Source organism: Mobula birostris, chromosome 7 (assembly GCF_030028105.1).
Source record: "Mobula birostris isolate sMobBir1 chromosome 7, sMobBir1.hap1, whole genome shotgun sequence".
NCBI lineage: Eukaryota > Metazoa > Chordata > Chondrichthyes > Myliobatiformes > Myliobatidae > Mobula > Mobula birostris.
This window is the reverse complement of record NC_092376.1, coordinates 38,424,778-38,443,673: the sequence shown is the minus strand read 5'-3', so window position 1 is coordinate 38,443,673 and position 18,896 is coordinate 38,424,778. Positions and strand designations below refer to the sequence as shown.

General features: G+C 41.1%; 1 protein-coding gene across 3 annotated transcripts in view; it reads left to right on the top strand.

Annotated features, from left to right (window-relative positions):
- brca2 (BRCA2 DNA repair associated) overlaps positions 1-18,896 on the top strand; it is a 127,469-nt gene that overhangs the window by 31,852 nt on the left and 76,721 nt on the right. For 2 of the 3 annotated variants that reach the window (XM_072262931.1, XM_072262930.1), the window contains exons 6-8: positions 6,468-6,508; positions 6,589-6,703; positions 15,747-15,799. The exons of the other annotated variant lie outside the window; for it this stretch is intronic. In XM_072262931.1, the coding sequence (XP_072119032.1) occupies positions 6,468-6,508; positions 6,589-6,703; positions 15,747-15,799 (209 nt within the window). The remainder of the gene's footprint in view (positions 1-6,467; positions 6,509-6,588; positions 6,704-15,746; positions 15,800-18,896) is intronic. 3 annotated transcript variants of the gene reach the window in all.

Below are 18,896 nucleotides of genomic sequence, written 5' to 3'. Positions count from 1 at the left end.
GCAGGTGAGGTGCCGGAGGATTGGAGAATGACTCATGTTCCGTTGTTTAAAAAAGGATCGAAAGTAATTCGGGAAATTATAGGCTGGTAAGTTTGACGTCGGTAGTGGGTAAGTTATTGGGGGGAGTACTAAGAGACAGAATTACAAGCATTTGCATAGACAGGGATTTATTAGGGAGAGTCAACATGGCTTTGTGCGTGGTAGGTCATGTTTGACCAATCTATTGGAATTTTTCGAGGAGGTTACCAGGAAAGTGGATGAAGGGAAGGCAGTGGATGTTGTCTACATGGACTTCAGTAAGGCCTTTGACAAGGTCCCGCATGGGAGGTTAGTTAGGAAAATTCAGTTGCTAGGTATACATGGAAAGGTGGTAAATTGGATTAGACATTGGCTCAATGGAAGAAGCCAAAGAGTGGTAGTAGAGGATTGCTTCTCAGAGTGGAGGCCTGTGACTAGTGGTGTGCCACAGGGATCAGTGCTGGGTCCGTTGTTATTTGTCACCTATATCAATGATCTGGATGATAATGTGGTAAATTGGGTCAGCAAATTCGCTGATGATACAAAGATTGGAGGTGTAGTGGACAGTGAGGAAGGTTTTCAAAGCTTGCAGAGGGATTTGGACCAGCTGGAAAAATGGGCTGAAAAATGGAAGATGGAGTTTAATACAGGCAAGTGTGAGGTATTGCACTTTGGAAGGACAAACCAAGGTGGAACATACAGGGTAAATGGTAAGGCACTGAGGAGTGCAGTAGAACAGAGGGATCTGGGAATAGATACAAAATTCCCTAAAAGTGGTGTCACAGGTGGGTAGGGTCATAAAGGGAGCTTTTGGTACCTTTATTAATCAAAGTATTGAGTATAAGAGCTGGAATGTTATGATGAGGTTGTATAAGGCATTGGTGAGGTGAATCTGGAGTATTGTGTTCAGCTTTGGTCATTAAATTACAGGAAGGATATTAATAAGGTTGAAAGAGTGCAGAGAAGGTTTACAAGGATGTTGCCAGGACTTGAGAAACTCAGTTACAGAGAAAGGTTGAATAGGTTAGGACTTTATTCCCTGGAGCGTAGAAGGGTGAGGGGAGATTTGATAGAGGTATATAAAATTATGATGGATATAGATAGAGTGAATGCAAGCTGGCTTTTTCCACTGAGGCAAGGGGAGAAAAAAAACAGAGGACATGGGTTAAGGATGAAGGGGGATAAGTTTAAAGGGAACATTAGGGGGGGCTTCTTCACACAGAGAGTGGTGGGAGTGTGGAATGAGCTGCCAGATGAAGTGGTAAATGCGAGTTCTTTTTTAACATTTAAGAATAAATTGGACATGGATGGGAGGTGTATGGAGGGATATGGTCTGTGTGCAGGTCAGTGGGACTAGGCAGAAAATGGTTTGGCACAGCCAAGAAGGGCCAAAAGGCCTGTTTTTGTGCTGTAGTTTTTCTATGGTTTCTAAAATCTTCCCAATCCTGTAATTTCCCCCTAATTTTTACTATATTGTAGCCCTCGCTTTTGCTTTTATGCTCTCTTTGACTTCTCTTTTTCCTCAACCTTCCTTAAGGATATTTCTTCATCCTTGGGATGTATCTACCTTGCTCCTTTCAAATTGACTGTAGAAACTTCAACCATTGCTGCTGTGCCTTCATCCCTGCTAGTGTCCCCTTCCAAACAATTTTGGCCAGCTCCCTTCTAGTGCCTCTGTAATTGGCTTTGTAATACTGATATATCAGATGTTATCTTCTCCCTTTCAAACTGCAGAGTGCTTTCTATCATATTATAATCACTGCCTCCTAAGGGTTCATTTACCTTGTACTTACTAATTAAACCTGGTCCCAGATTTGCCTTTTGCCCTAGTGGGCTTGACCACAAGCTGCTCTAAAAAACCTTCTCGTAGGCATTTTATAAATACCCTCTCTTGGGATCGGCAGATATCACTGAAACTTGGCTGATAGAAGTTCACAGTTGGGAGCTTACAGGCAAGTAGGCAAAGGGTGTGGGGTGACTTGGTAGAAATTGAATTTAATCCTTAGAAAGAAGCAACATACTGTAGGATTGGAATGTGTAGAATCCTTGTGGGTAGAGTAAGAAACTGCAAGGATAAAAAAGGAGATGAGTTATTAACTTCAAACTTTCTGCATAATCAAAGGAGGAGGTCCTGAAGAGAGATTTCCAGGAGTTAGGAAGGAAGGTAAGAAGCAGGACCTCCAGGGTAGTAATCTCGGGATTGCTACATGTGCCACATGCTAGTGAGGGCAAGAATAGTAGGATCAGGCAGATGAATGCATGGCTGAGAGACTGGTGCAGGGGGCAGGGCTTCAGATTCTTGGATAATTGGGATCTCTTCTGGGGGAAGTTTGACCTGTTCAAAAAGGACGGGTTACACCTGAACCCGAAGGGGACCAATATCCTGGTGGGAAAGTTTAATAGAGCTGTTAGGGAGGGTTTAAACTAATTTGGCAGGGGGATGGGAACCAGAATGACAGAGCAGAGGAAGAGGAAAACAGAAATAGATCTAAGATAGTGAGCAGTACAGATGTCAGGAAAGACAGGCAGGTGATGGGGCAAATTTGTAGCCATTGGGATGAGTTGCAGTGCAATAAAGTTGCAGTGAAATCAAAGCGAAAAGTATCAAATACTGGTCTTAAGATGTTATACTTAAATGCACGCAGCATAAGGAATAAGGTGGATGATCTTGTCGTACAGCTACAGATTGGCAGGTATGATATTGTGGCCATCACTGAGACGTGGCTAAAGGATGCATGTCTCTGAGAGCTGAACGTCCAAGGATACACGGTGTATAGGAAGGTAAGCAGAGGGAGAGGCGTGGCTTTATTGGTAAGAAATGATATTAATTCATTAGGAAGAGGTGATATAGGATCGGAAGGTGCAGAACCTTTATGGGTTGAGCTAAGAAATCGCAGGGGTAAAAGGACCCTGTTGGCAGTTATTTATAGGCCTCCAAACAGCTGCAGGGATGTGGACTACAAATTACAACAGGAAATAGAAAAGGCTTGTCAGAAGGGCAGTGTTATGATAATTGTGGGGGATTTTAACATGCGAGTGGATTGGGAAAATCAGGTCTGCACAAGATAGAGAATTTGTAGAATGTCTGCGAGATGGCTTTTTAGAACAGCTTATTGTTGAGCCCACTAGGGGATCGGCTGTACTGGATTGGGTATTGTGTAATGAACCAGAGGTGATTAGAGAGATTGAGGTGAAGGAACCCTTAGGAGGCAGTGACCATAACTTGATTGAGTTCACTGTAAGATTTGAAAAAGAGAAGCTGAAACCTGATGTGTCGGTATTTCAGTGGAGTAAAGGAAATTACAGTGGCATGAGAGAGGAACTGGCCAAAGTTGACTGGAAAGGGACACTGGCGGGAAAGACAGCAGAACAGTAGTGGCTGGAGTTTATGCGAGAAGTGAGGAAGGTGCAAGACAGGTATATTCCAAAAAAGAAGAAATTTTCTAATGGAAAAAGGATGCAACCGTGGCTGACAAGAGAAGTCAAAACCAAAGTTAAAGCAAAGGAGAGGGCATACAAGGAAGCAAAAATTAGTGGGAAGACAGAGGATTGGGAAGTTTTTAAAACCTTACAAAAGGAAACTAAGAAGGTCATTAAGAGGGAAAAGATTAACTATGAAAGGAAGCTAGCAAATAATATCAAAGAGGATACTAAAAGCTTTTTCAAGTATATAAAGAGTAAAAGACAGGTGAGAGTAGATATAGGACCGATAGAAAATGATGCTGGAGAAATTGTAATGGGAGATAAGGAGATGGCAGAGGAACTGAACAAGTATTTTGCATCAGTCTTCACTGAGGAAGACATCAGCAGTATACCGGTATACCGGACACTCAAGGATGGCAGGGAAGAGAAGTGTGCGCAGTCACAATTACGACAGAGAAAGTACTCAGGAAGCTGAATAATCTAAAGGTAGATAAGTCACCCAGACCAGATGGAATGCACCAGCGTGTTCTGAAGGAAATAGCTGTGGAGATTGCGGAGGCATTAACGATGATCTTTCAAGAGTCGATAGGTTCTGACATGGTTCCGGAGGACTGGAAGATTGCAAATGTCACTCCGCTATTTAAGAAGGGGGCAAGGAAGCAAAAAGGAAATTATAGACCTGTTAGCTTGACATTAGTGGTTGGGAAGTTGTTGGAGTTGATTGTCAAGGATGAGGTTACAGAGTACCTGGAGGCATATGACAAGATAGGATTCCTTAAAGGAAAATCCTGCCTGACAAACCTATTACAATATTTTGAGGAAATTACCAGTAATCTAGACAAGGGAGATGCAGTGGATGTTGTATATTTGGAGTTTCAGAAGGCCTTTAACAAGGTGCCACACATGAGGCTACTTAAAAAGATAAGAGCCCATGGAATTAGAGGAAAGTTACATATGTGGATAGAGCGTTGGGTGATTGGCAGGAAACAGAGAGTGGGAATAAAGGGATCCTATTCTGGTTGGCTGCTGGTTACCAGTGGTGTTCCACAGGGGTCCGTGTTGGGGCCGCTTCTTTTTGCATTGTACATCAACGATTTGGATTATGGAATAGATGGCTTTGTGGCTAAGTTTGCTGACGATACGAAGATAGGTGGAGAGGCCGGTAGTGCTGAGGAAACTGAGTCTGCAGAGAGACTTGGATAGATTGGAAGAATGGGCAAAGAAGTGGCAAATGAAGTACAATGTTGGAAAGTATATGGTTATGCACTTTGGCAGAAGTAATAAACGGGCAGACTGTTATTTAAATGGGGAAAGAATTCAAAGTTCTGAGATGCAATGGGACTTGGGAGTTCTCGTACAGGATACCCTTAAGGTTAACCTCCAGGTTGAGTCGGTAGTGAAGAAGGCAAATGCAATGTTGGCATTCATTTCTAGAGGAATAGAGTATAGGAGCAGGGATGTGATGTTGAGGCTCTAAAAGGTGCTGGTGAGACCTCACTTGGAGTACCGTGGGCAGTTTTGGTCTCCTTGTTTAAGAAAGGATGTGCTGACATTGGAGAGGGCACAGAGAAGATTCACTAGAATGATTCTGGGAATGAGAGGGTTAACATATGAGGAACGTTTGTCTGCTCTTGGACTGTATTCCTTGGAGTTTAGAAGAATGAGAGGAGACCTTATAGAAACATTTCGAATGTTGAAAGGCATGGACAGAGTGGATGTGGCAAAGTTGTTTCCCATGATGGGGGAGTCTAGTACGAGAGGGCATGACTTAAGGATTGAAGGGCGCCCATTCAGAACAGAGATGTGAAGAAATTTCTTTAGTCAGAGGGTGGTGAACCTATGGTATTTGTTGCCACGGGCAGCAGTGGAGGCCAAGTCATTGGGTGTATTTAAGGCAGAGATTGATGGGTATCTGTGTAGCCAGGGCATCAAAGGTTATGGTGAAAAGGCAGGGGAGTGGGTCTAAATGGGAGAATGGATCAGCTCATGATAAAATGGCGGAGCAGACTCGATGGACCGAAGGCCGACTTCTGCTCCTTTGTCTTATGGTCTAACCACTCAGAGTTGAACTGCACATGCATGTAACGAGAGCTGCATAACTCATCTCCTCCTACCTTAGGCCACGAGCTTATCAATCACCCCTGCTGTGGACCGCTTCTACAAAGAAGGGATCCGTATGCGCCACTACAGCTGGACTAAGTGTGTAAATGTAGGAGGGGACTATGTTGAAAAATACATGTGTTAGGTTTTCTAAAATTCACTCCTACCTTGGGTCACGAACTTATCAATCACCCCTCATGTATAATCATTCCTGTCCTGATTAGTATGTGGCACTGGGAGTAGTCCAGAGATTACTACCTTGGAGGTGCTGTTTTTCAGCCTTATCCTAACTCCCTATACACACTGCATAGGACCACTTTACCATTTCTCCCTATGTCATTGGTGCCAATGTACACCATGACCTCTGACTACTCACCCTCCCTCTTGAGAATCTTCTGCAGCTGCTCTGAGGCGTCCTGGACCCTAGCATCTGGGAGGCAGCACACAGTCCTTGGAGGCCACAGAGTCTGCTGTTCGTTCCCCCTAACTATTGAGTCTCCTATCATTGTTCTGCCTGACTTTCCCCTTCCCTACTGAGCTGGCAGCACTGTTAGTGGCCTGTTGTTGCTGCTGTGCCCTGATGGGTCATTCCTCCCCCAGCAGTATCCAGAGGAGTATACTTGTTACTGGGGGCCATGGCCACAGAGGAGCCCTGTACTGACTGCATACTCTCCTTACTTCTGGTGCCTACCCATCTACCTTCTGAAGCCTGTACTCTGGGTGTGACCACCTCAGTAAAAGTCTCATCTCTGTGGTTTTCAGTCTCCCAGATGACTTCGTCAGTCTAGAGCTGAAGTTTCTTAAATAGATCACAGCTTTTCACACGGGCAATGTACCAACTAAAATTGAATACTCCGCAATTTTCAGGAAAAAAATTCTAACAGAGTTACAAAATGCTCATAACTTCATTAAATGTTTAATTCCAGATGATAGAAGTTCGTTTTTCAGTCCTCCAGCAGCAAATAAGGTAAGGATTTTTAAAAATTTGGTTTTTCCGTTTAATTTTGTATTTCAAGGGAAAATATTGAAATCTTTTTTCTAAACCAGGTCATGTCAGAACAGATTTTAGAAAGCCTTGGAGCTGAGATGGATCCAGACATGTCTTGGACTAGTTCATTAGCAACTCCTCCATCATTAACTCCAACTGTTATTATTTGTAAAGGTGAGCTTACAAAATAAATTTTCACCTTGATTGGAGACAAAGTAATCATTTGAAAAGAATTAGTAAAAGCTTTAGTGTTGATAGTTTTTATTAATGTTTTGAAATTGAATTTACAGATACTTGGTTATGACTACTGGATTTTGTACCCATGCTCTGAAATGTTCTTTGGTGTCTTGAAAATTTAACAACTCTTTACATTATAGAAAAATAATACTCTTGAATAAACTGGCAATGCTGGCAAAATCAATACAGGTTTCCCCCGCCATCCGAAGGTAGAGCATTCCTATGAAACGGTTCGTAAGCCGGAATGTCGTAAAGCGAAGAAGCAATTACCATTTATTTATATGGGGAAAATTTGTGAGCATTCGCAGACCCAAAAATAACCTACCAAATCATGCCAAATAGCACATAAAACCTAAAATAACAGTAACATATAGTAAAAGCAGAAATGATATGATAAATACACAGCCTATATAAAGTAGAAATACTTTTCTACAATCATTGCCGGCACTGTTCTCCGTAGCGAAATTCTCCGTAGCAATCACCTGTGATCTGAGCCGACAATTACGTGCTGGGCGGCACCTAATTAATTAGCTTGTTTATTTCAGCTTTTTTCTTAAAGACATGCTGGATGCCTCCCGGCTACCGTTGCATTCTCTGTGAATCGGTATCTGTCCATGGCCCAGGGGTTAGGACCACTGGGGTGGTGGGACACAGGGGTGCCATCTCATCGTTGATCAGGGCAGGCAGGTTATCTTCTTCTATGTCTGCCTGCCTCGATGGCGAAGGTCGAGGTTTGTCGTCTGCTGTGGCTGATGTGGAAGGCTTGAAAAACGACAGTATGCTTGATGCTAGCCTCGTGCATTTTTCTATCATACAGTTCTTTGTAAACCATCCTGCAAATATGCCCTAAACTGACATACCCTTTCAAAATTAAAGTCGTACTTTGTCATTGCAGCGAAAATCTCATGCAGTTGCTTCACGTTCAGTTTCTGGACGACTTCACTTTCGCTACTGCATTCAGTTTTGATTGTTATCCTTTCCTCTTCCAATTGTATCAGCTCTTCATCTATCAGTTCTTGGTCATGGGATGCCAGAACCTCTTCAACATCATCTTCATCAACTTCCACAAGCCAAACTCACCTTGTCCTTACTTCGTTCATCAGGATCGAAACGCTTAATTATGTCTAGTTTTACACTAAGTGTAAAACCCTTACGAGCTCCTTTAGGCTTTTCTGATACCTTACAACTCATCTTGCTAACGGCTGCTCACAGGCACATGTTTAAGCAATGCCAGCTAGAATGCCGTTCCGAATCCGCGGGAGAGCGGCTACTCGGGGCGTGCGCTGCCTTTTATTGCGCACTGCTTTTTTTTTCACGTGCTGCTTTTTTCGTAACAGTGGAAACACCTTCTGTTAGTGAAAACAGGTAACTAATGTAGGTCTTTCGTAACAGTGAGGTTTTGTAAAGCGAACGTTCGAAAAGCGGGGGACACCTGTAAATTAAATATTTATAGATTATGGTCAAAGCAATGTTTAGAGTTTTGTTGGATTGGTGAAGCTAATGCTTCACTTCTGAAGTCTTGAGACTTGCTGAAGAAAGGGTGGCACATCTTCTATTCCTACACTACACTGCACAGTTGACCATACTATAGTGTAGAGTAATAGGATCGTAGCCTTGGGCTGAGATCCAAGGCCTCTCTTCCTGCTGATGAAGAAAAAGGCAATGGTGAGGTAGGCATTCTGCCTTCCAAAGAAGAGTTGGTGTGTGAAAACTGGACAAATTCCAGCATGATGTCATAAAAACTAAATTATCTTCAAATGATAATCTTCTGGTTAAGTCTGCTTATTTTTCTTTTACATGTTATACGTTCCTTAATATTTAAACAGTAATCTGAACTATTCTAGTTTTTTTTTCCAAGGGAAGAATGAATATTTTTAACTTCAGTAAAGGTAATCCAGAACAGTATTACAAGTGAAGATTACCTAATGAAATAAAAATCTAGAAAACTGTATTTAAAAAATAAGGATAAGGATAATGTGGATATCTCCCTTTCATTTTGACCAGAGGGAAAATCTATTGATGAACAAAATAAATGATGCATTTGAGAAAAGCTGGAGACTTCTTCAGAAGATATACAGTATTTACCATGGCCAACAAAATGGCAGTTGATTGTTTTAAGTGCTTGACTAATTGACTTGTATTTCCTTCATCTTGGCCCGAAACTTTGACTATTTACTCTTTTCCAGAGGTGTTGCCTGGCCTGCTGAGTTCCTCCAGCATTGTGTGTGTGTGTATGTTGCTTTCAAATTTAATGTGCTAGTTTATTTAGAGAATATTTCATATCTGCCTGTCTTTAACAAAACTAGGTTAATTTTCTTTACAGAAGGAAGGCTGTGACAATAATGAAGACATTTTAACTCTAATGAATGGCTATGGATGAATTAAGTGGGGATAAGGTGTTAATAGTAATATGAATACAGAGGAGATCAGGAAAAACTCAAGGCCTTGTGCCAGGCAAATAAACTCTTCCTCAGTATCAACAAGACAAAGGAGATGGTATTGAGTTCAGAAGAACTCACACCCCTTTACATCAGGAGCAAGCAGCAAGCAGTTTTAAGCTACTAAGAGTTCACATCTTGTACAACCTCTCATGGTCCCAGAACACATTCTTCACAAACAGAAAAGCTCACCAACATCTCTACTTTCTGAGGAGCCTCAAGAAAGCTGGACTGTCCACATCTATACTTTTTATAGAATCTATACATTCTGTCCACAGCAGATATGCTGTCTTTTATATAATGACAGGGCGGGTGCGATAGGGTCTTTTAAGAGACTCCTGGATAGATACATGAAGCTTAGGAAAATAGAGGGCTATGGGTAACCCTGGGTAATTTCTAAGGTAAGGACATGTTCGGCACAGCTTTGTGGGACGAAGGGCCTGTATTGTGCTGTAGGTTTTCTATGTTTCTATTCTGCAGATTTGAATTGAATTGACTTTATTTCTTACATCCTTCATACATGAGGAGTGAAAATCTTTGTTATGTCTCCATCTAAATGTGCAATTCATAGTAATTTGTAATAAATAGTATGTACAACAGGACAGTCAATATAGCATAGAAATGCAATCGTATCAGCGTGAAAAATCAGTCTGATGGCCTGGTGGAAGAAGTCCCGGAGCCTGTTAGTCTTGGCTTTAGTGCTGTGGTACTGTTTCCCAGGTGGTAGCAGCTGGAACAGTTTGTGGCTGCATGTCTTGGGTCCCCAATGATCCTTTGGGCCCTTTTTACACACCTGTTTATGTAAATATCCTGAATAGTGGGGAAGTTCACATCTACAGATGTGCTTTGCTATCTGCACCACTCTGCACAGTCCTGCGATTGAGAGTAGTACAGTTCCTGTGCCAGGCAGTGATGCAGCCAGTCAGGGTGCTCTCAATTGTGCTCCTGTAGAAAGTCCTTAAGATTTGGCAACTCGTGCCAAACTTCTTCAACCGTCTTGAGGTGAAAGAGACTATACAATGGGTAGTCAGACCTGGCTGAAGCATCACCGGTACCAGCTTAATCGCCGTCAAGGATATACATACATGTTATGTGTATATAACACCATGAAGGGTCCCTCCAACACTGCTCATGGACTCCTTGCTCCCGTCAGGGAGGAGGCTATGTAGCATCCACGCAAGGACCACCAGACTCCTAGTTTATTTCTCCATGCAGTAAGGCTGATCAACACCTTCACCCAGTAACCAACCCCTTCACACTCTTCAACCATCACTACTTTTATCATTTCCAGGCAGTCATTTTATGTACAGACTGTCCTTTGCCTAACATCACTTTATGCACGTGCAGTTAATCTAGGAAGAAGGATGATGTGCTGCACATGTGGTACATGCTGCCTTTCACTAACTTCCCCGTGATTGAGGAAGAGACCTTTTGCCCTTCTCCCACTGAGTCAGGTGTAGTGGGGAGGGTTAGCTGTGGGCAGTCTGAGTTATGGCAGGATCAGCAAGGAAAAGAGGCGGGGCACTGGACACAGGACAGGGTGCTCCGAGCTGTAATGGTGGCCTGAGTGAGAGAGAAGTTGGCAAGCAGGCCCGAGGTATCCCTAGTAATGTCTGAGTCTTTTGGGTTTAGGTGAGAGGGTACGGAGGTCTCAGAGGGTTAAGAAGCTCCCAGATAGGTTGGCCTATGTAGCGCCCATGGAACGGGTGTAAGGTCCACTGTTTGGGGAGCACTGTCACTGTGTGTATCTGTGTATGTGTGTGTGTTGTCTGTAGGACTGGTTGGTGAGTTATGTAGAAGTCATGAGGACATGACTTTATTTGGTGGGGGGAGAGTGTAAGGGGGTTTCGTCTCTTATGTTACTGTGTAGGCTAATTAAAATGGCTTCTTTGTTACGTTATACTTGGGAATGCTTCTTTGTTATGTTAAACGCTGAGAAAGTTTTTGTGCTAGCAGCTTGTTTTGGTTTAGAGTGTGATAAGAATATGTTACGAACCAATTGGGATAGTTGTTATGTTTTTGGTGTATTTGAAGATACTGTATGCGCGGGGTTTTGGGGCAGAAGGCGGGAGAGAGAGAGGATGGACCAGGTGCTGTGATGTCCGCTAACGGGGTCGGACCCCGAGGAAAAGCACAAAAACTTTCTCAGCGTTTAACATAACAAAGAAGCATTCCCAAGTATAACATAACAAAGAAGCCATTTTAATTAGCCTACACAGTAACATAAGAGACGAAACCCCCTTACATATGTAAGCTATCTTGTGCATTTATACTATTGGTGCTTTTCACATCTGGGGTAACAATTATTTGTTCTTCTTTACACTTGTGTATTGGAAACAACATTAAACAATCATGAATCTTGATGATTGGAGACTTTCATCACATTCAATGCTTTTACAGTGCTTGTCTGGTTTGCTAAGCAGGGCCAAAGAGACTGAACCCTCATTTTGATTGGTCTAAACTTTCACATTGACAAAAAATTAAGGTTTAAAAACTTATTATAATGTGATGATTTTTATTTTTGGTGACATTTTGGCTATCACTACCACAGATCTACAGTAGATGTAGCTGCGAAAGAATTTAGAAGGAGGGGATTGGGAAAATTTGTTTCATTGGGAAGGATGTAACAGAGAAATGGAGGATATTTAAAGGTGAAATGTTGAGGGTACAGAATCTTTTATGTTCCTGTTAAACTGAAAGGAAAGGTTAAAAGTTTGAGAGAGCCATAGTTTTCAAGAGATATTAGAAACTTGGTTCAGAAAAAGAGAGGGATCTTCAGTAAGGCAGCTTGGAGTAAATGAGGTACTCGAGGAATATAAAGAATGTAAAAAGAATCTTAAGAAAGAAATTAGAAAAGCTAAAAGAAGATACGAGGCTGCTTTGGCAAGTAAGGTGAAAATAAATCCAAAGGGTTTCTACAGTTATGTTAGTGGCAAAAGGATAGTGAGGGATAAAATTGGTCCCTTGGAGAATCAAAGTGGACGGCTATGTGCGGAGCCAAAAGAGATGGGGGAGATTTTGAACAATTTATTTTCATCGGTATTCACTAAGGAGAAGGATATTGAATTGTGTAAGGTAAAGGAAACAAGTAGGGTAGTTATGGAAAGTATGACAATTATAGAAGAGGAAGTACTGGCACTTTTAAGGAATATAAAAGTGGCTAAGTCTCTGGGTCTGGACAAGATATTCCCTAGGACCTTGAGGGAATTTAGTGTAGAAATAACAGGGGCTCTGACAGAAATATTTCAAATGTCATTAGAAACAGGGATGGTGCCGGAGGATTGGCGTATTGCTCATGTGGTTCCATTGTTTAAAAAGGATTCTAAGAGTAAACCTGGCAATTATTGGCCTGTGAGTTTGACGTCAGTGGTGGGTAAATTGATGGAAAGTATTCTTAGAGATGGTATGTATAATTATCTGGATAGACGGTCTGATTAGGAACAGTCAACATGGATTTGTGCGTGGAAGGTCATGTTTGACAAATCTTATTGAATTTTTTGATGAGGTTACTAAGAAAGTTGACGAGGGTAAAGCAGTGGATGTTGTCTATATGGACTTTAGTAAGGCTTTTGACAAGGTTCCACATGGAAGGTTAGTTAGGAAGGTTCAATCATTAGGCATTAATATGGCAGTAGTAAATAGATTCAGCAGTGGCTAGATGGGAGATACCAGAGAGTAGTGGTGGATAACTGTGTGTCAGATTGGAGGACGGTGTGTAGCGGTGTGCCTCAGGGATCTGTACTGGGTCCAATGTTGTTTGTAATATATATTAATGATCTGGATGATGGGGTGGTAAATTGGATTAGTAAATATGCAGATGATACTAAGATAGGTGTTGTGGATGATGAGGTAGGTTTTCAAAACTTGCAGAGAGATTTAGGACAGTTAGAAGAGCGGGCTGAAAGATGGCAGATGGAGTTTAATGCAGAAAAATGTGAGGTGCTACATTTTAGTAGAACTAATCAAAATAGGACATACATGGTAAATGGTAGGGCATTAAAGAATGCTGTAGAACAGAGGGATCTAGGAATAATGGTGCATAATTCCCTGAAGATGGAATCTCATGTGGATAGGGTGGTGAAGAAAGCTTTTGGTTTGCTGGCCTTTATTAATTAGAGCATTGAGTATAGGAGTTGGGATGTAATGTTGAATTTGTATAAGGCATTGGTAAGGCCAAATCTGGAGTATTGTGTACAGTTCTGGTCACCGAATTATAGGAACGATGTCAATAAAATTGAGAGAGTACAGAGGAGGTTTACTAAAATGTTGCCTTGGTTTCATCTCCTAAGTTACAGAGAAAGGTTGAACAAGTTAGGTCTTTATTCTTTAGAGCGTAGAAGGTTGAGGGGGGGACTTGATAGAGGTGTTTAAAATTATGAGAGGGATTGATAGAGTTGACGTGGTTAGACTTTTTCCATTGAGAGTGGGGAAGATTCAAACAAGAGGACATGGGTTGAGAGTTAGAGGACAAAAGTTTAGGGGGAACTTCTTTACTCAGAAAGTGGTAGCTGTGTGGAATGAGCTTCCAGCAGAAGTGGTTGAGGCAGGTTCTATGTTGTCGTTTAAAGTTAAATTGGACAGATATATGGACAGGAAAGGAATGGAGGGTTATGGGTTGAGTGCAGGTCGGTGGGACTAGCATAGGGTAAGAGTTCGGCACAGACTAGAAGGGCCGAGATGGCCTGTTTCCATGCTGTAATTGTTATATGGTTATATAGATGCAAGATCATTGGCTTGCCAGTCGGCCTTGGATCACCTGGACAGTAATAATACTTGGAGCAGGCTGCTGTTTATTGACTACTGCTCAGCGTTCAACACAATCATACCCTCAGTTATAATTAAAAAGCTCCAAAACCTGGGCCTGTATACCTCCCTCTGCAACTGGATACTTGATTTCCTCCTCCAGAGACCATAGACTGAGGATCAGAAATAATATCTCCTCCTCGCTGAAAATCAACAATGGCGCATGTCATGGATGCCCATTGTTCTACTTTCTCGACACCCACAACTATATAGCTAGGCACAGCTCAAACACAATCTATAAATTTGCCAACAACCCAATTATTGGCAGAACTTCGTATGGTGATGAGGTGTACAGGTGTGAGATGGATCAGCTAATTGATTGCTTTTTCAAAAAGAATTTTGCACTCAGTGTCAGTAAAAGCAAAGAATTGATTGTGGACATGTCAAGGGAAAATGCCAGTCCTCATCGAGTGATCAGAAGTGGAAAGGGTAAGCAGTTTCAAGTTCCTAGGTGTCAGCATCTCTGAGGATCTGTCCTGGGCCAAGCATTGATGCAATTGCACAGAAGGCACAACAGTAGCTATATTTCCTTGGGAGTTTGAGGAGAATTGGTATGTTACCAATGACACTTGCAAATTTCTACAGATGTACACTGGAGAACTTTCTGACTGATCAGACAAAGCTACAGTAAGTTGTAAACTTGGCAAGCTCCATCATGGGCACTAGCCTCCCCTACCCTCAAGGACATCTTCAAAAGGAGATCCCTTAAAGGTGGTATCCATCGTGCCCTCTTGGTGCTACCAACAAGAAGGTTGTACAGGAGCTTGAAGACACACACTCAGTGTTTCAGAAACAGCTTTTCCCCTCTGCCATCAGATTTCTGAATGGTCCGTGAACCCTTGTATACTCTTCAATATTTTTTGTGCTTCTTTCTGTGCTTATCATAATTTATAGCTTTTATTACTATGTATTGCAATGTACTGCAGTCACAAAACAACAAGTTTCACAACGTGCAAGTGATACTAAAACTTTCTGATTGTTTTTGAACACTTTTTTTTCTTTGTTCAATTCTTCTCCATGTTGCCTTTTTGTTATAGGTAATTTCCTGAGTGAACTGACTGATTACCAATTTTGTTACATCTTTATAACTGCCTTATTGCATGAAATCTATTTGCTATTTTCCACCAAGCCCATGCATCACATTTATAGTTTAATTCTACTTTATTATTTGATAATATTTGGATTTCCCTGTCTTGCAATGTTTTGTTTTCACCTTCTGTGGCCAATAGTTCTTGAAGTCTGCTTCAGTTAGATGCGTTTTTCAATTGCTTCGTCTTAAGAATATTTGCCTTTGTCTTAATTTTTCTCAATTTCATTTCAATTTTGTTAATTTTATATTTGTCCTCCTAAAGTTTGCTATTCTAATTTAGTTTTCCATGACTCCTGAACTCCAGTATTTCTATCCCTTCTATATATTTCCTTCACTTGACAATTGATTGTTCCCACTTTTACAATCCAAGATGCTTTTCTAACTTCATTTCTTATGGATGTAGTATTAAAATTCTGTTCAATGGTGTTCAGTTGTTTGCAAATGTTACCTTAATTACATCAGTCAGATGTATTTTTTTTAAATAGAAAGGATGGCAATTAAGTTCATGCTTATAAACTGGAATGTGACGTCAAGAATGTGGTTACTTTTGTGTTCAGCATATGGCATTCTGCAATATGCTGTCAATAGATTCACTATTTCTTTTCAGTGTGCATGTCTCCAAATTATGTGAATTTATTTTTCATTTTAGCCAAGGAAAGTGAATTGCTTCAAGACAAGGTTAAAGAAGTACAAGTGCCTTTGGTAAGATTGTGTGTGATTTGCTGTGTGTTTGAGAATAGTAAGGGAGGTTTTTATCTTCCATAACTTACACTTTTGGGCTATACATTGTCATCCATCAAAATCCCATGATGGTGGGATTGATTTATTATCTGTGATTTGCTAATGCAGCTTTTAATGGTTAATTGGTAATTGCTTTTTATTGTCATATGTAGTGGGATACAATGGAAAGCTTTGGTTTGCATGCCATCCAGACAGATCATTCCATATATAAGTACATCAAGATAGCAAGCAAACAAGTTTATTTGTATAGCACTTTTCAACGACAAGGCAATTCAGTGCTTTACTTAGAACAAGATATAAAAATCAAACATCAAATTTCGGGCAATATATAAGAGAATAAAATCACAAAAAATATGAAGAATGGAATTTGCAGTGCATGGGATTCTAATTAAAAGATATAACGAAGTTTTAAGCCTTGATTTAAAAGAACTTAAAGTTGGGGCAGACTTCAGAACCTCTAGAAGGTTATTCCAGACATGTGGAGCATCGTAACTAAAAGCAGCCCCAGCCCAGACAATCTAAGAGCTCAAGAGGGTTTACAATGCAGGAAGAGATTGGAGATGTATTTTGGCCCTAGACCACTCGGTGTTTTATAAACCAGTAGTAATATTTTAAAGTCAATCCTCTGGACAAGAAGCCAGTGTATCAATATGAGAACTGGAGTGATATGTTCTACTTTCTTGGTCTTAGTAAGGACTCTAGCGGCAGTATTCTGAATGAGCTGCATCTGTGTGGGGGATTTTTTACAGGGATCTGTGAAAATGCATGGATGAGTTTTTCTAGATCTTGCTGAGACATAAGCCCTTTAACTCTCGCTATATTTTTAAAGATGGTAGTAGGCTGGCTGACTTTGTAATTGTCTTAATGTGGCAGTTAAAATTTAAGTTCTGTCACCAGTGGTGTACCTCAGGAATCTGTTCTGGGACTCCTACTTTTTGTGATTTTTATAAATGACCTGGGTAATGAAGTGGAGAAATGGGTTAGTAAATTTGCTGATGACACAAGGGTTGGAGGTGTTGTGGATAGTGTGGAGGGCTGTCAGAGGTTACAGCGGGACATTGATAGCATGCAAAACTGGGCTGAGAAGTGGCAGATGGAGTTCAACCCAGATAAGTGTGAGGTGGTTCATTTTGGTAGGTCAAATATGATGACAGAACATAGTATTAATGGTAAGACTCTTGGCAGTGTGGAGGATCAGAGGGATCTTGGGGTCCAAGTCCATAAAACACTCAAAGCTGCAGCGCAGGTTGACTGTGTGGTTAAGAAAGCATACAGTGCATTGGCCTTCATCAATGGTGGGATTGAGTTTAAGAGCCGAGAGGTAATGTTGCAGCTATATAGAACCCTGGTTCAGACCCCACTTGGAGTACTATGCTCAGTTCTGGTCGCCTCACTATAGGAAGGATGTGAAAACCATAGAAAGGGTGCAGAGGAGATTTACAAGGATGTTGCCTGGATTGGGGAGCATGCCTTATGAGAATAGGTTGAGTGAACTCGGCCTTTTTTCCTTGGAGCGCCAGAAGATGAGAGGTGGCCTGATGGAGGTGTACAAGATAATGAGAGGCATTGATCGTGTGGATAGTCAGAGGCTTTTTCCCAAGGCTGGAATGGCTAGCACGAGAGGGCACAGTTTTAAGGTGCTTGGAAGTAGGTACAGAGGAGATGTCAGGGGTAAGTTTTTTTTTAACGCAGAGAGTGGTGAGTACGTGGAATGGGCTGCTGGCAACGCTGGTGGAGGTGGATATGATAGGGTCATTTAAGAGACTACTAGACAGGTACATGGAGCTTAGAAAAATAGAGGGCCTTGGTAACCCTAGGTGATTTCTAAGGTAAGGACATGCTCGGCATAGCTTTGTGGGCTGAAGGGCCTGTATTGTGCTGTAGGTTTTCTGTGTAAGTCCAAGTCCATCACAACACCAAGGTTTCTGGTTTGGTTTGTGGTCAGTAACGACAGGGATTCTAAGTGAGCACTGATTTTTAATCGTTTTATTTTTTGGCACCAGAAACGATTATTTCAGTTTTCTTTGTTTAACTGGAGGAAATTTATGACTCATCCAATCAGTGATTTGTTCAATACAGCTTTTAGTGATTTTCTGTTTGCCATAGTCACTTGATGACATTGTTATATAAATCTGAAATTTCTTCATCATCATGGTTTAAACGGAAGTCATTTAAAACCTCGACCAGAACAGTCTCAGTACTATGATATTGTTAAGATCCATATATTTGCTTAGTGCTGAAAAGCTATTAAGTTGCTGATAAACAACCTTTACAATGATTTTGCTTAAACATGGCAAGTTTGATATAGGCCTGTAGTTACTAATTACTGAGGCTTCTAGGTTTTTTTTTAAAAGGAGGCTTAAAAACTGCGGTTTTCAGGGCTTTTGGGAAGCAGTCTGTTAGAAGTGTTGACTACCTCCAGAATGTCTGGTGCCATGCAATTAAAAACATTTTTAAAAAAGGTTGTAGGTAAAATGTCAAGGGAACAAGAGGAGGATTTCAGGTGTAGCACAATTTCTTCTAAAGTGTTATAGGTTTGGACTGTCATCTTAAGTAAATTAGTTCTAAGTTAGTGACAGGATGTCACTGACTTCTGACCTGATGCAGAGACACTGACAGCATGTCTAATCTTCTGAATTTTGTCAGCAAAAAAAGTGCAAGCTTATTACATAGAAAGAAGTTCAGGTGCTACTGATATAGGAGGATGTGTGAGCTTATCAAGTGTAGAAAATAAGGCAACACCAAAGTTTGTGGGAAAACTGCACTAAAAATCCTTATGGATTAGATGTCCATAATTATGTTGGGAATGAGTCTACTGGTAAGCTTTGCCACCAAGTTTGTTAGAAAATGTTGGATCATGTAAAGTTTGCCACCTTAAATAAAAGTATCTGTGTAATTAGTGAATACAAGAGGCAGGCAGAGTATTTATTTCTAATAATGGTTTGCAGGAACTCTGGTTGAGACGTTATATACTGATCCTGATTATTTTGGACATTTTGCTGCATTACCAGCTAAACAAATGGTATACTTTTACATATTCTACAGACATACAAAAATA